The sequence below is a fragment of the Crocuta crocuta genome, unplaced genomic scaffold, assembly GCF_008692635.1.
Source record: "Crocuta crocuta isolate KB4526 unplaced genomic scaffold, BGI_CrCroc_1.0 scaffold16, whole genome shotgun sequence".
Lineage (NCBI taxonomy): Eukaryota > Metazoa > Chordata > Mammalia > Carnivora > Hyaenidae > Crocuta > Crocuta crocuta.
Window position 1 is genome coordinate 12,486,831 of NW_027531893.1, and position 16,200 is coordinate 12,503,030.

Genomic DNA, 16,200 nt, shown 5'->3' on the forward strand with positions numbered 1-16,200 from the left:
TGGCTTCAAAGATAAAATGGGTCTAAGTTAGAAGAAGATCTCTCATGTCTGACTCCACATCTCCAAGACCTTCCATGGCTTAGCTCTTGAGGACTTTGGAAGATAGTGCAGTTGCTTGAGAAAAGTTTGTCATAAATGCTTCTGATCACGGTCAGGTTACTGTGTTGTATGTACCACGAATACGTGAGGGGTCACCCGGTGGTTGAATTCGTGCACTTTTATCCTGCAGCGAGACCATGTGGTGCAAAAAACCCAGGCTGAGGAGTCAGGTCTCGGGTCCTTGTCTCACCCGTGTGACAGGCCTAGCGCAGGGCCGTCGCCGTCTGTGTCTGAGGCGCTCACCGAACTGGGGCTTGGCCGGAGCAGGGCAGGGCCTCCCTGGAGAGAGGCAGCGCGAGCAAAGGCTTGGAGACTCCGGGCAGGACGAGGAGAGTGACGAGGCCGGACGGGTGGATCTCAGAGGACGTCTTCACACCCCCGCTGGAAGAACGGGGCTTTCTCTCCCAGGGGTCTGTTGGCCGGTGATCGGTTTTGAGCTCGGAGGTGACATGGTTAGGTTTTCGTTTTCCCTGAGGCACCCCGGCGGCCGTGGTGGAGGGTGGCCATGAAGGGGACAGGACTGGGGCACAGGTGGTGTGAAAACAGACTTGATGAGGGCTCGCCTCACAGGGAAATTAGGGACAGGCTGGAAAAGTGTTTAGGGGTTCCCAGTTTGAGGGGCAGGATGGCTGTGGGCAGGGCACAGGGACCCCACAGGTGACAAGGGTTCGGGCTTGGCCTCCGGATCTGTACGACCACTAGGTGGCGCTCTTCACCAGCCGCCTCAGTAGATGGAGCTGAGGCCAGGTGGCCGCCAGCACCTCAGATGTGGCAGAGCAGTTAGAGGTAGAACAGTAGACCAAAAATGGAATGCTGGGGTTTTGGGGGCGGCCTCAGAGGATCCAGGCAGCGGGGTTTAGGTACCCGGTGGCTCCTGAGTGTCAGGGAGGCCCGGGGGCTGAGCCCCGAAAGCACAGTGCGTTGGCTTGGTCACTGAGGAGGCTATGGTGACATTTTCTGTAGATGGGTAGGGGTCAAGGTCAGAGGGCTCTGTGGCAACTGGGAGACGAGGAAGTACATCATCATTGGAACCCGGTACTTCTGCCTCTGTTGCTCTAGAGCTCAGAAAATCATTCTGGATTCACACCCTGTCTCCTTTTCCTTCATAAACATTTTTGAGCAACTACTCGGGGTGAGGCACTGTGGTAAAGGCTGGTGTGTGACAGTGAACCAAACTAGCAGGACAGAGACGGGGCTTTTGTCTTCCTGGGGAGACAGGCTTGAACCAGGTAACTTGTGGTAGTAAGTTCCGGTAGGTGTGCAGGGAAGGGCGCCGGGGCCCCTCGAGGACCCTCACTGGGAACTCGCGGTTAGCCGAGTGAAGCTTCCCAAAGAGCAGGAACGATGTGTTCCAAGGCCCGGTGGGGCGGGAGAGGAGCTTTCTGGAAGGTGGCCAGCGTGGCTGGAGGCAGCTGGTGAGGCTAGAGAGCCTGTCGCCGGGTTGTAGAGGTGGGCTCTTGTCCCCAGACATGATGGAAAGCTGTTGAAGCGTTTTCGACAAGGGAGCCAGATGGATCAGGGCATTTAGAATAATTTTGTTTCTCCCGCTCTGGCTACTGTGTGGAGAAGGGATGTCAGGGAAGCCAGAGTGTTGGTGGAGGGACTCGATAGGGAACGGTGACACTTGTCTGGAGGAGATGGTGTGGTGGCGGGTCCAGAGCACCAGCAGGGGAGAACAGGAAGTAGATGCGTTTGATAGATAATGTGGGGATTGGGCAGTGGGCCTTGTGCCATCGGGGTCCCAGATTTCTTATTTGAGCAACTATGTAGATAGAGGAGACACTATTCACAGAAATGGGGGTTGATACTCTTATTTTTTTCTTAAAAATAAATATTTGGGTCAAAGGAAAGAAAAAGGACCCTTGTCGAGCATCTTTGGAAAAATTCATTTTCCTTTTGGGCCAACATAGCACATTTGCCTTTTAACACATTCATATTTTCTTAACTTAAAAACTAATTCCCAGTTTATTTGAGAAGGAAAAGCTTTGGCTTCTGTCCAAACGACTGTGAGAATATCAGTACCTTCTAATGCATCAAAATCATCAATTTCTATCCATAAATGTATTCAACTCTGATGAAGGAATTTGTTGACACAAATCTATTTTTTTTAATGTTTTTTTATTTTGAGAAAGAGACAGAGGACAAGGGAGGAAGGGTAGAGAGAGAGGGAGACACAGAATCTGAAGCAGCTCCAGACTCTGAGCTGTCAGCACAGAGCCCGACGCGGGGCTCGAACTCCTGAACTGTGAGATCATGACCCTAGCTAAAGTCAGTTGCTTAAGTGACTAAGCCACCCAGGTGCCCCAACACAAATCAATTTTGAGGGCTTCAGTATAACATAGCACTGTCATACCAGCTTTTTAGTTTTTTGTTTTTTTTTTTTTTAAAGCTAAAGCCAATATAGATTTGAGGTTTGGGGTCACTGGACTGTTGTCTTTGAGAATATGAGCTAAAATTGGTGGGATGGTTAAAATATTTAAAACATTGAGAGGCACAGAGGTTCAGTTTAGAACAAAAAAGGTGACATTCCCCAGGACATGTATATAAATTAAGATAATATGAAAGGTCCTTAAGAACAGCTCACCAGTTAGGGCGCCTAGGTGGCCCAGCAGGCAGGGGTCTGACTCTTCCGTTCTGGCTCAGGTCATGATCTTGAGCCCCTTTGTTGGGCTCCTTGCTGGCAGCATGGAGCCTGCCTGGGGTTCTCTCTCTCCTATCTCTGCCCCTCCCCTGCTCATGTTCTTGCTCGTGCTTTCTCTCTCTCTCATGATAAACATTAAAAAAAAACAAACAAAAAACCTCACCAGTATTCCCTTCCTGTCCTTTTACTCTGAAAGTGCCCAGAAGGGGAAAGTGAGAACCAAAATGTGTGCCTTTAAATGTAGATCAGGGACCTGCACGCTTTCTCTGTGAAGGGCCAGAGAATAGATACGGTGGCCTTCACGGGCCATGTGGCCTCTATGACAAAATGCACCATAGCCAGTTCATAAATGACAGGTGTGGCTGTGCTCCAATTAATATTTATTTAGCACCCTGAAATTTGAACTTCATATGATTTTTGTGTGTCAGACTATTGTTGTTTTGATTTTTCCGCCCCTCTTTTAACCCTTCAGAAGTATGGAAGTAAAAGTATGAACACCCTTCTCGGCCCATGGTGCATCCAGAATCAGGCGGCTGGCTGGATTTGGCACATGGCCCATAGCTCCTTGACCCCTGCTCTAGATCATAAGCTCACGTGGAGGCTGGTCGCTTCACCCTGCGGAGACGCCTGGCTTGTCCCCGTCCTTAGGCTGTGCACACAGCATCTCCTTGCTGTGCTGTTTTGTGCTGTTTTTATTTGCCGCTGGGTGGGCATTCCAGCATCGAGGGCACCCTGTGATTATCCAGCATCGAACCCAACTTACTCTCTTTCTGTCCAAAGTGATGACTGATCTTAACTAAAACGATGCTTCAGGATTAGAAACTCCAAGCCTTGGTCAGCTGAAGGCATGACGGGGGCCTCCAGAGGTGTGCCGCTGAAACATGAGGAGCATCCCCATGCAGCGTGGTGGCCTTTGCTGGGCCTGAGCAGGAAGGGACGCGCCTGTCATGCGCTTCTCTGGGGACACTTTGCAGCACTTAACACGCTGCTCACTTAGAGCCTCCAGTGTGAGTCCTTACCTGACCAGGGCCTTTCGGTTAGAAGCCGCTGTGACGGCTCCTGGAGCTCAGTTGTAGCTTAGTAATTTTTTTTTAACTCAATTACCTTTCTGTTCACATCTCCCCGATGGCTTTTATCCATGAATTACATCTAATCACAGGTGAGGGAGGTGCCGTGTTGTGGCCCGGGCAGCGCCACAGCGTTCTTGGCTGCTCACAGCTCCTGCGTGCAGGCCCTGGCCCACATTCTCAGGCCGAGGCTGTGCCACCGTCCCGGATCCACTGTACCTGAAACATGTTTCTCATCTGCCGATTTTCTGAGTGGGGGCTGGCAGAGGTCACCCAGGACACACCCGCAGCCCTGGCCTCGGCCTCCGCTCTGCCTCTTCTCTGACGCACGAAGAGGCTCATCTTCCTGCTGACGGTTGCTTTTTGAAACTGGAGTCACTCGGGCTGCTTTCGTGTCTTTGTTAAGGTGGAACCTGTCCCCGGGACCAGGGCAGGACGAGGGACGTGCCGCCGGGGCGGGTCAGCGCCTCTCCCGTTACAGCTGAGTTCTCACGCCACGATGCATGGTCCTTCGTTGCAGGTTCAGTGTCTGTGGCCAGATATCGGTCATTCGCTTCCCCGACACTGTCAAGCAGATGAGTAAATACAAAGTCGTCCTGTCGCCTCAAGACAAGGACAAGCCTTTGGTCTCCGTGGAGACGGACGCTCATGGATCATTTTGTTTTAAAGCAAAACCAGGGACCTACAAAGTCCAGGTACAATGAGCTTTGTTTGATTTAAGTACTTGATATTTTATTTAAGATATTTAAGACACTTGGTAATTTTTAAAAGGCTTAGTATCAGTCAGAATGCGGTTACAGAAGAGCATTTTTATTCCCATTTTTTTTACTTTGAAGCCTTTACGTCCCTCCTGTCACAGCAGAGCAGACGGCACCCAGTTTGAAAGTGGTACTCAGGGGCCTCTTTTCTCCAGTCCCGATGTTTATGAGGCATTACTTTCAGGTTGCCACCCACACCTCCACCTTCTGAGGCCTTCTGGCTGCTATAGACTACCCGTAGGTCCCAAAGAAGATCCAAATTCACCCTTTATGGATGGTGGTTCCACAGTGCACAGCTTCCGGCCCCCGAGGCCAGCACAGAGCTTGTGTTTCCCACCTCGGCCTGAATTCAGGATGACTGGTCAGGCACCATCTGATTTCTCCATCGAGGCAGGCAGAGAAGCCGGGGAGACCCTGGCCTGTGGCCTCACCGCAGGGGCGAAGGCCTCAGCACTGGTCGGGGCAGCAGGCGAGAGATGGATGGAGCCCGAGGTCAGCACACTGTGCCTTTCAGTGCCGCGGCCCTGTTCACGGGACGGCTGCCCAGTGCGGCTCTGGCTCTCATCTGTCCAGTCAGCTGCTGCTCTTCCTCCCTGAAGAAAGGCAGGTGAGGGGGCTCGGAGGGTCCCTCTGAGCCTGTGCTCTCCCCTAGAGCAGGTGGGTGTCCGCTGTGAGGAGACAGAGTCAGGGGAGAGTGGTTTTCCTGCTTCCACTGAAGTGTGGTGTGTGCGTTCATAGCCTCTTCACCAACCAGCCAGCTCTTGTGAAGTTGGCCGCACTGACAAGCCTTTGGTAAAAGGCGAAAGATTTATGCGATCTGAAGAGAAACCAGAGTATTGACAAGCCTTTGGAAGCCCTTTTGAAGCATAAGGGACTTTCCAAGGAAGGGCAGCTTTGGGAGGTGAACTTTACTTGGGATGAAGTAGCCGACTGGACTCTTTCCTAGTCCTCCTCCTTAGCCTAAGAAAGGGCCCAGGGAAAAAGGCCGAATTCTGCCAGGAGCTCATCTGCATAGTATTGACAGGTTCATAACTTCTGTCCTGAGTGACCTCAAGCCGGAAGGTTCTGGGATTTAACAGTTTCCCCCCAGTTATGGGTGACAGCCCTGTGCCACAGGTACCCCTTTGTGCATGCCGTGCCCGGCCGAAGCCTGGCTCTTCTGTATCTCGTTAGAAATGTGTTTTCTTCACATGGCCCGTTTGAGGATTTGTTGTGATTATAAAACTCAGCCTAGCAATGAACCTCCGCCCTTCAAAGTACTTGGGCCCAGGTGAACATTCTGGGGCTCTGCTGGCCGGGGGGCTGCAGCCTCAATGCCGACGCTGACGTCCTGTGTGTTCCACAGGTGATGGTCCCTGAGGCGGAGACCAGAGCGGGGCTGACCTTGAAACCCCACACGTTCCCTCTTACCGTGACCGATAGGCCCGTGATGGACGTGGCCTTCGTACAGTTCTTGGCATCGGTTTCTGGGAAAGTCTCCTGTTTGGGTAAGATGTCATTTGAAAGCAAGAACAGATGGCTTCAAAGAAGTAGGCAGGTAGGTGGGATTTTTGGTGAGGTGTTCCCTGTGGGATAGTGTTAAAGGTGGATCCATATTGTGTACGATTCTGAGTAAGTGCCACACGGTGTCACCAGAAACATTTCTCTTGGAGCATTTCTGCTTTGGCTCCTAAAAGAACACATGGGTTTCTTTTTTCCCAGCTCTGTCAGTCACCAGCTGTGAGACAGTAAGCACTTACTTGCCCAGCCGCAGTTTTTCTTCTGTAGAATGGGAATATTAATGGCACTCAGGGGATCTTAAAAGTGTTATGTCAAGCTGTGTGGCACACACGTTAAGAACATGGACTCCGAAACCAGACTTAAGGGCTTGAACCCTCACTGTGTGACTTGGAGCACGTTACTTAACCTCTCTGTGCTTTGAGTCTCTCCTCTGGAATATGGAGGTAATAACCGTGCCTGCCTCCCAGGGTTGTTGTGAGGATCAAACAAGTTAGTGCATGTATAGCCTGTGCGAGTATTTGGAACCCAGCAAAAGTCATGCAAATCTTTGCTATTACAGGAAGTGTTAGGATGATGATAAAGGGCCTAGTTCTGTGCCATTCAATAAGGTTCCATCATCTTTCTTCCTTTTTTTAACGTTTATTTTATTTTTGAGAGAGAGTCACAGAACATGAGCAGGGGAGGGGCAGAGAGAGAGAGGGAGATACAGAATCTGAGGCAGGGTCCAGGCTCTGAGCTGTCAGCACAGAGCCCGATATGGGGCTCGAACCCACGAACCATGAGATCATGACCTGAGCTGAAGTTGGCCGCTTGACCACCTGAGCCACCCAGGCGCCCCAGATCTTTCTTCCTTTTTTTCTGGCTTCTGCTGGTGCCCCATAAACGTCACTTTCCATGTTTCACCTTGCGTCTGACTTAGTAGGTATTCTGTAACACCGTTTTCCCTCTCCCGGACTTCTGTGCCTCACACGGGGGTATTCAGTAAGTGATGGGGTCGCTTTCTCCCTCGGTGGCTTCATTGTGTGGTACGGACGACCCACAGGGGAGATGTCTTGGAGTCGAGTAGAGGCACGCTGGCTTTGCCGGCACTGCCCTCCAGGAGATAAGTGGTGGCCAGCAGCACACAGCAGTGGAGGGTTCAAACCTGTGCTGTGCTTGGTGAGGGCAGGCAAGTGAAGCCTTTCTTCCTGCCTTTTCTCCACAGACACTTGCGGCGACCTGCTGGTGACACTGCAGTCCCTGAGCCGCCAGGGCGAGAAGCGGAGCCTCCAGCTCTCTGGCAAGGTCAACTCAATGACTTTCACCTTTGACAACGTGCTCCCCGGAAAATACAAAAGTAAGAACCAAAGGCACCATCTCATGGCCCTCACATTCTTCCTGTCTTTCTGTAGTTTCTAAAACCCACCTCTCAAATTGCATCCCAGCTGTATACCTTTACTTGTTTGACTCTTCTTTGCCCCTTGACCTTGAACGTGCATTATTTAGCAACGGATGATTGTGTAAGAATTGATGTTCCTTCCGTGCACTAACTGCCACCTTGTTAGGACAGCCGACATGCTGCTTCCGTTTGGGGAAAGTGTCCTCATTCATGCCATTTTTACTCTAAATGCCGGAATAGAGAGCATGAAATAATTACAGTGACGTAGTCTACTTAGCAGCTGTGTGACCACGGAAGGTTACTTGATCTCCATGAGGCTCAGTTTCCTCTGCTAAAATAGGAGTAATACAGCCTTTCTGTAAAGTACCAAACAAAATGAAATATAGTATGTCCAGTGCCTTGCCAACATTGGTTCTCTTTACCTGCAGTTCGAGAATTCCCATTGCCTGTAAGTCCACTTTTTCAAACCTCAGCTCGGAACTAGTGACAATGACTAGCTTACAAAGTAATCTTTTTTTCTGGGAAATTACATTTTCTATTGTATCAGGTTTTGGCAAACGATGGCAATGAGGGCCAATTGCCTGTTTTTATAAATAAAGCTTTATTCAAACACAGCCACACCCATTTGCTTACGTCTTCTCTATAGCTGCTTATACGCTATGAAGGCAGAGTTGAATTTTTGACTGCATGATGTGCAAAGTTGAAAATACGTACTTTCTGGCCCTTTATAGAAAAAGTTTGCCGATCCCTAAATATTTTTACTTGTAAGCGTAACCTTTAAGTACCATTGAATTTCTTTCTTGTTGCTGTTAATAACCATTGGATTCATTTTCTTTAGTACTTGTTCTAAGCACGACTAGCTCTGTGTGTGTGTGTGTGTGTGTGTGTGTGTGTGTCTGTGTCTTCACATAGACATTTTTAAAAATTCAGTCATGAAAAGATCCCTCCCTTTTTGTTGAGGGAGGTGGTATGCCCTGTGCCCATGTGAATCTGTGCTGTGGCTTTTCCAGTAAGCATCATGCATGAAGATTGGTGCTGGAAGAACAAGAGTCTGGAGGTGGAGGTTCTGGAAGATGATGTGTCCACAATTGAGTTTCGGCAGACAGGCTACATGCTGAGATGTTCCCTTTCTCACGCAATCACTCTGGTATGAATGGCTTGTGGGGATTCTCTTATTTGGAAGGCCTTTTGGAAAGCAGGAAGGACCAGCATGCCAAGAATATTATAACCATAGTTAAGTCAGATTTCTCCCTCGGTTCTCCCCGCATTCAGGAAAGCCTGACATGGGACTTGAACCCACGAACCGTGAGATCATGACCTGAGCTGAAGTTGGACGCTTAAGCAACTGAGCCATCCAGAAGCCCCAGTACGCTGTTATTAATAATGGCTACAGCTGAGCCAGTTTCTCTAGTCTATTCCAGTGCCAAGGGCAGAGCTGCTAAGACCTTCCTGTCTTGTTGAGGTAGTCTCCCTGATGGGCAGGGTACCACCTGGGTTTCAGGAAGGAGAACACGTATGTAGGCCTGTCTAGGTCCAGTCATGAATTCTATAGAACTTTCTGGCTCCAGACAGTGGCAGATGTCACTGTCAGGTTCTAGTGGAGAAACTGAGGCGAATGGCAGTGAAGCAGTCGCTTACGTTGGACACTTGGAGGGATCGCGGCTGGTGTCCCCAGATCCTGTGGGCTGTTCTAGGTACTCAGCTAAATGCTGGACAAGCACTGCTATTCCAGGACATGGGTCAGCTGCTGCCCGGTGAGAGCCAGTGGTACACGTTTAGGAAATTGTTCCTTCCCTCAAACTCTGCAATGGGTTTCGTTTCTCCTAGGGAAAGATCCACATTCCTTCACGCTGGCCCTTCCGTACCCCGACCTCCTCCTCCTCTGTCCGCCTTGCCCCCTGGGCATTGCTCACCAGCCTTCGCCACTTGCGCACCAGGCTCGTCCCCTCCTCTGGGCCTTTGCATGCAGGCTTCCCTCTGCCTGGAACTGCATCTTCCCCGGAGATGCGCGTGGTTGGTTTCCTCTCATCGTTCAGGCTGCAGCCGTCATGGTTCCTGCTTAGGAGATGGCCTGCCCTAGGCCCAGCAAGCTGAGAAGCTCCTGCCGTGATCATGCTGTAGCCTGCTTCCCCGGTCATTTTCCCCACCACGCCATTCCTTTTAGCCGAAATCTAATTTCTTTGTTGATCACAATGGATTTTCTGTCTTCCTGTATTAGAACGTAAGCCCCTTGAGAGCAGGAGCCCCGTCAGCCACCCAGGCCCAGCCCTGGGTCTATCACATAGCAGGTGCTCAATAAATATTAGTTGATTGAGTGAAAAAGAGCATGTTTTTGCGGGAAGTTTTTGAAGGTTTTTAGTTTTCCTGTGGCGCCCAACTGCTCAGATGATTAATGGGTAAAACAGATGACTGGTTCAGAAACAGAAATATTATTAATCATCTTGGTGTCTCCATCTCCCCTGGTAAGTCATTGTATTGGCTTTGGTCCCTTAGGAATTTTATCAGGATGGAAATGGACCTGAGAACGTGGGGATTTATAACCTCTCCAAAGGGGTCAACCGATTCTGCCTGTCCAAGCCTGGTGAGTCTGGAAGGACTGATGGGCTCTGAGTTAGAGAAGTGGAAACGCACCCGAGGACCATCGTAAAGGCTTTTTTTTTTTCCTACCTTGGTTCAATTTCAGTTGTGGCTCATGTCCCGGTTTCTCCGTTTCTTTCCTCTGGAGGGAGTGCTGTGTTTACCCAGAGGATTAGAGCTGGGGCTGCAGAATCCCTGGTCTCCTTGGGTTTGACTTAGGTAGAGACCACTGGGCCCTTCCCCCTTGAAAAACAGAACGCCACTGGGCAACGATCTCTCCTTAAAACTGATCTTTTTAAGATAAAAATTGGACCATCTCCCACCTTGCTTAAAATCCTTCAGTGGCTTCTCTTCCTGTTTACCAACTGTACTGAGGTACAATTTGCAGACCAGAGAACTCGCTCATTTACAACATACAAGGATTTTTAGTAAACGTACCCAGTTATGCGAACATAACCATAATCAAGTGTAGAGCATTTTCATCTTAGAAGAAGCGATCTTCGTGCACGTTTATAGTTGATCTCTGCCCCTAGCTCCAGGCAGCCACTCACCTGTGTTCTGTCTCTGTGGATTGGCCCTTTTTGGGACATTACTTACAGGTGAGGTCCTACTATACCAGTATTTTGTCTGGCTCCTTTCACTTAGCATGGTTTTTTGTTTTTTTTTTTTATGTTTTATTTCTGAGAGAGAGAGAGACAGCATGAACAGGGGAGGGTCAGAGAGAGGGGAGACACAGAATCTGAAGCAGCCTCCAGACTCTGAGCTAGCTGTCAGCACAGAGCCCGATGCGGGGCTCAAACCCATGAACTGCAAGATCATGGCCTGAGCAGAAGCCAGACGCCTAACCGACTGAGCCACCCAGGTGCCCCCACTTAGCATGGTTTTGAACTCTTGTGTTTTGAAGCTCACGTCAGAGCAGGTGTTAGTGGTTTGTGGCTTTTCCTCACTGGATCCCATCATGTGGCTAGATCACACTTTGTGTGTCCATGTACCAGTTTTTGGCTCTCCTGACCCATGTTGCTGTGAACATTTGTGTACAGGTCTTTATGTGGACATCTGTTTTCCTCTCTTCAGGGTTAGAGACACAGGAGTGGAATCGCTGGATTATACGGTCCATTGATGTTTCTGGGCTTTGCTCCGTGCCCTGTTTTAGGGAAGAGGTCAGGCTGTGGTTATCTTTTGGATCTTTAATAGAATCTGTTAAGTGAATGTCTAAGAAACTGCCAAACTGTTTTCTGATGGGGCTCCACCTGCGGTGCACGAGGGCTCCTGTTTGCCCACGTGTTCACACCGTTCTTTACTTTTTGATTTTAGCCATCCTGGTGGGTATAAAGTGGCATCTCATTGTGGTTTTATTTTGCCTTTTTGTAGTGAGTAATTCAGCGACTTCTCTTGGTTCTCAAGGTGAAATACAAAGTATTCCCCATACTCTGGACAGTACCTGGTTTATAGTAGTGCTCTGTCAGTGTTTGTAGAATGAAAGAATAAAGTGAATGGAGAATTTTTTTCTGCTAGTAATTGTACAGAGGCTTCCTCAGTGTGATGAAAACAGCAGCCGCGGTTTGAACCAATTTCAGGTTTTTGTAGGAAGAACATCCAAAAAGGTTGGCTAATGATCATTTGGGGGGATAAATTGTCAGACTTTTCTCCTTCCTGAAACTGTCAGTATCCTCTGGCAAATGACTTACGCCTCTAATCTGAGTGTTTCTTACACAGGGTCATGTGTTCTCTGCAATTCTTTCATTTCTGGCCTTTCCTCCGTGCCCCGTTTTAGGAATATTTCTAGGAAGGAGGTCAGGCTGTGGTTATCTTTTGGATCTTTAATAGAATCTGTTAAGTGGAAAATTCTCATTCCCATCTGCAGCGGAAATGTACTTCCTGTTCCTTCTGCACGTCCCTGTTAGCTCGGTTTGTGCAGATTAAACTACTGTGAGTTGTTCAATTATGGAAAATGAAATCCTGAGCTTGTGAGGGGCCATTAAATGGACCCGGTCGTTGGTAAGAAGCTGTTGCAGGCAGCAGAAAAGGCATTTCTGATCCGGTCATTACCCATCTGCTGTGTGTTGCGTATTCAAGTGCCTTTAGATTTCAGATGGTGGAAGCGCTCAGTGTAAGAGACACTCTCCTCTGAAAACGACCTTTGATTTCCCGGCTGCAGGTGTGTACAAGGTGACCCCTCGCTCCTGCCACCGGTTTGAGCAAGCGTTCTACACCTACGACACGTAAGCTGGGCCTTCCCCCCACCCCCCCATGGTGTTTGTGAACCTTTTTCTGTGGGGGTCAAGTGAGTGCATTCTTTCTGGAAAATAAAAAGAAATTTTTTTTGTATTTTTAATGGAAGAGGTAAAGCTACATATTCAAAAGAATCTCTATGTAAAGATTTTAAGACATTTGGATAAATTATTGAGGAGATGGAGATGAGCTCTCTTTCCCAAGAATTCTGTGAGCCCAGGGATGGAAGGCTATGGTTTTCGAGTACCTCAGATACCATCTTGGTTCAGTCTTCCAGCTCTCACTGATGGGAGTTCCAGTCTGCCATCTTTACCTTTCCACAAATGCTTGAGGGTTTCACCAGGAATTGGAAGTGTCGAGTGTTGGATTGGAAAATTAGTTTATTGTTTACAACACTGATAGGTATTTCGGGAGGTCCCTTAGCCCACACTAGGAGCGATTTCGTGTAGTGTATTTCAGGGGTAGAACGGTTGCCTGTAGAGGGTGTTGTGTGTGACCCTTTGAGAAGAACTGGGGGATATTGCTAGTGTTTTCTTTCCACTTTGATTCATAGGTCTTCCCCCAGTATCTTGACGTTGACAGCCATTCGCCACCATGTCCTTGGAACCATCACCACTGACAAAATGATGGATGTCACCGTGACAATCAAGTAAGGCTTGTGCTCCGCGGTGGCCCGAGCGCAAGAGGGCAGTGGATGGGGGCCAGGGACTTCCCTAGCAGACACTGGGAGAATTATTTTTGATTTCTTATCTCTAGGTATGTATACAAATGGCCTTTCCACTTACACGACACAGCCATAAATTCATGGCAGCCTTGATCCTTTCCTTTTATGATTCAAGAATTAACTGTGGATGAGGGAGAGCCTTCTGACAGCTCGTTTCAGTGCCTTAAATCTCTGTGTGAACTCTCTACACTCCCTGTCTTTGCTGAAGGAAAAAAAAAATCTCTGGCACGTTCATTGTATTTCAAGTGTTTTAGCAAATTTGGAAAAACTGCCTATTTTTCTAGAGCCCATTCCTTGAAGGCTTGGGAAGTAGAGAGCACCGGATATATGAAGGGTCACAAGAGAGAAAGTACATGAAAGGCAGAGCCTCACTGAGGGTCAGGTTCAGGCGAATGTCCTTTCTGAGAGGAATTTTCACTGTGTGGTGAGGTGCATCTGACACCCTAATTTCCTTGAGAAATGAAAGAGTTTGGGCAACATGACCATTTTGTGCCTGAAAATGGAAATCTGAGTAACTTTCCCCTCCTTACCCTGACCTCCGCTGTGTGTCCATCTTTCTGTCTGCTGCCTTTTCACCTCCTCCGCCCCTGCACAGATGTTGAGTTCAGTGCTCAGGGGCAGCCCCTGCGGTCATGGGACTTACAGGCTCATGGGGGACATGGACAGTGGTCCAGGCATCACACGCAGGACNTTGCTTCAGAAAGATTCCCCCTGGCTGCCGAGTAAGCACACAGAAGAAGCCACATGAGGGAGGTGGGGGCAGAGGCTCTTGCAAGGGTGTAGGTGGGAGTCAGTGGGGGTTCAGCCGGATGCAGGGCAGTGGGGAGGAGATGGAGTTGACAGGCTGTGGCAAAGCTGACCAGCGGGGTCCGGCAGCGCGAGTGTCAGGGACAGCCCATGGCTTCTGGCGGAGGGCAGTGGATTGAAGGGGTGCCCCGTCCCCCAGGGCAGCCAGGGGTCTAACAAGGACTTGGCAATGTTTCCGTGGGCCCAGGCGGTGCCCGGGGCTGGAGGAGTGCCTTTTACTGTCCTGCTTGGAAAGCAGCAATTACTGCTCGGACCAGAAATTCAGATTCTGACCAGTAGTGACCCTGTGTTACCCTATTTTCAGCCTTTATGGAATTCGTTTTTGTGACTTCAGAGGGGACTTTGTTTTGGTTGCTTGTGCCAGGGATTGCAGAAGCTGGACGGGACTGCCTGGATCCCTCGTGGGGACCTCGTGCTCACCGGCTCCCAGAGCGGACTCCAGGGCGTCGCCCTCCACAGACCTGCCCTTGGAGTCTTCTTTCCCCTGCACCCCGTACCCACGCAGTCCACGCGCAGACCCTTGGCTTTACAGTTGAAATATGCCCTTCGTCTTGTCCCTTCTCAGCACGTTGCCTCTGTGCTCTGGTCCCATCCACTGTGTCCTGCCTGGATTATTGCCACGACCGTCCTGCCTGGCTTTCCTCTTTGGGCAGTGGCTTCATGACTGTGTTCTCCGTGCGGAAGCCAGAGTCCTTTTAAAGTAGCAGTGTCATTCCTCTGCTTACAACTCCAGTGGCTTTCCATCCCACTCACGATGAAATCCGGGGTCTGACACCTGCTCCTCCTGGACCCTCGGGCGCATCTGACTCTGCCCTGGGTCCCCTGCCTGGGCCACCTCAGTGTCCTTGCTGTCCCCTGGGCACGGCAGGGGAGCTGCCCCCAAGGCTCCAAGGGCTTTTTACTTGGTGTTTCCTCCCCAGCCAGGGGGCCTAGTGAGAACAGCGCCCCCACACTGCTTTACTTCGTCGTATTTCATCTGACATCACTTTCTGTTTATTGTCTGCCTCTTCCCCCTGGGGTGTGGACCCCACGTGGTTAGGGAACATCATCTGTCCATGTTGCTGGTTCCCTGGACCTGCTAGATACTGCTGCTGTCACAAGGAAGTTCAGTTTTTATTTTTCACGAAACGATTGGTTTATGCAGAGCAGGGCCAGAGCGTGCCGCTGGGGCGGCGTCCGAGGTGGCCGGGCTTCTCCTGACGGATGACTACTTGTAGAAATGTCCAGTTCCCACCGGCCGCAGCGGGAAGTGACCGCGTGCCCTGGGCTGCTCCTTCCTTCCTTCCAGATCTTCCATCGACAGTGAGCCCGCCTTGGTCCTGGGCCCCCTGAGGTCCGTGCAGGAGCTGCGCAGGGAGCAGCAGCTGGCCGAGATCGAGAGCCGCCGGCAGGAGCGGGAGAAAAATGGCAAGGACGACGCTGGGGAGGGACGGACCAAACCCCCCGCCCAGGAGATGGTCGACGAGTTACAAGGCCCCTTCTCCTATGACTTCTCTTACTGGGCCCGGTGAGCTCCCTCCCTACGGCGTCCTCTCTTCTGACCTCCTTCCCAGCCGAGGCCGGAACCAAGTAAACGGAAGGGTTTTCGTTGTTTTAGGTCTGGAGAGAAAATCACCGTCACCCCCTCGTCTAAAGAGCTGCTCTTTTATCCTCCGTCCATGGAAGCCACCGTCAGCGGAGGTAAGTGTCAACTCGGTGAGCCAGCGACACATCTTTGCAGTTAACTGTTTCTTTACCTGCATTTAAAAATTTATTCTCTGTGGTGGTTCTATGGAAACCACTTTTGTAGGGCTCCTTATAATCCCCTTTGGCACAAAGCCGTTACCATTTGGTGAGTGAGTGAGTGAATGGACCGTCTTAGTCGATGAACGTAACTGGTTATTAGAGGTTGGGCGATCTCTCTGGGGAAGGACTACTTTTTTCCCCGATGTTTTTAGCTTGTTACCGAAAGGAAAGTGAAAAGCAAAACCATCCGTTGTTGACATGTGAGCATTAGCCATCATATGTCTGAACTGTCCATGGTGTTTGTATCTGTTGATAGGAGCGAGAGGGTCTTTTTGGGACTGGACAGTTAGAAGCGATGGCTGGTGGGATGGCTGTCTTGTGGCTTCCGACAGTGTTCTTTAGCGTCGTGGGTTCAGTAGATCGTGGGCATTTATGTGATCCGTGTTTGGCAGGAGAGTATATTGAACAGCATGCCTCCTCTGCGGGCGTCCTGTTTGGGGGCTCATCTGCACCGGTCCAGCTGCACAGCCTCTCCTCTGCCGGACAGGCCTTGTGACAATGGAGAGAGGGGTAGTGAGACCCCAGCCGTGATTAGATTTGTGCTCATGTCCCTGTCAGGGGTGGAGGGAGGTGTGGGCCGCCGAATTATGGAGGTTTCTGATATATATATATATATATATATTTAAATGTTT

The 16,200-nt window shown here is 50.1% G+C and overlaps 1 protein-coding gene across 1 annotated transcript in view; it reads left to right on the forward strand.

Annotated features, from left to right (window-relative positions):
* The window catches only part of LOC144239194 (BOS complex subunit NOMO1), a 57,220-nt gene that overhangs the window by 18,471 nt on the left and 22,549 nt on the right, over positions 1-16,200 (forward strand). Inside the window, exons 13-21 of the mRNA XM_077773195.1 lie at positions 4,328-4,502; positions 5,911-6,052; positions 7,270-7,401; positions 8,454-8,590; positions 9,937-10,024; positions 12,179-12,242; positions 12,806-12,901; positions 15,072-15,290; positions 15,381-15,463. Coding sequence (XP_077629321.1) covers positions 4,328-4,502; positions 5,911-6,052; positions 7,270-7,401; positions 8,454-8,590; positions 9,937-10,024; positions 12,179-12,242; positions 12,806-12,901; positions 15,072-15,290; positions 15,381-15,463 — 1,136 coding nt within the window. The remainder of the gene's footprint in view (positions 1-4,327; positions 4,503-5,910; positions 6,053-7,269; positions 7,402-8,453; positions 8,591-9,936; positions 10,025-12,178; positions 12,243-12,805; positions 12,902-15,071; positions 15,291-15,380; positions 15,464-16,200) is intronic.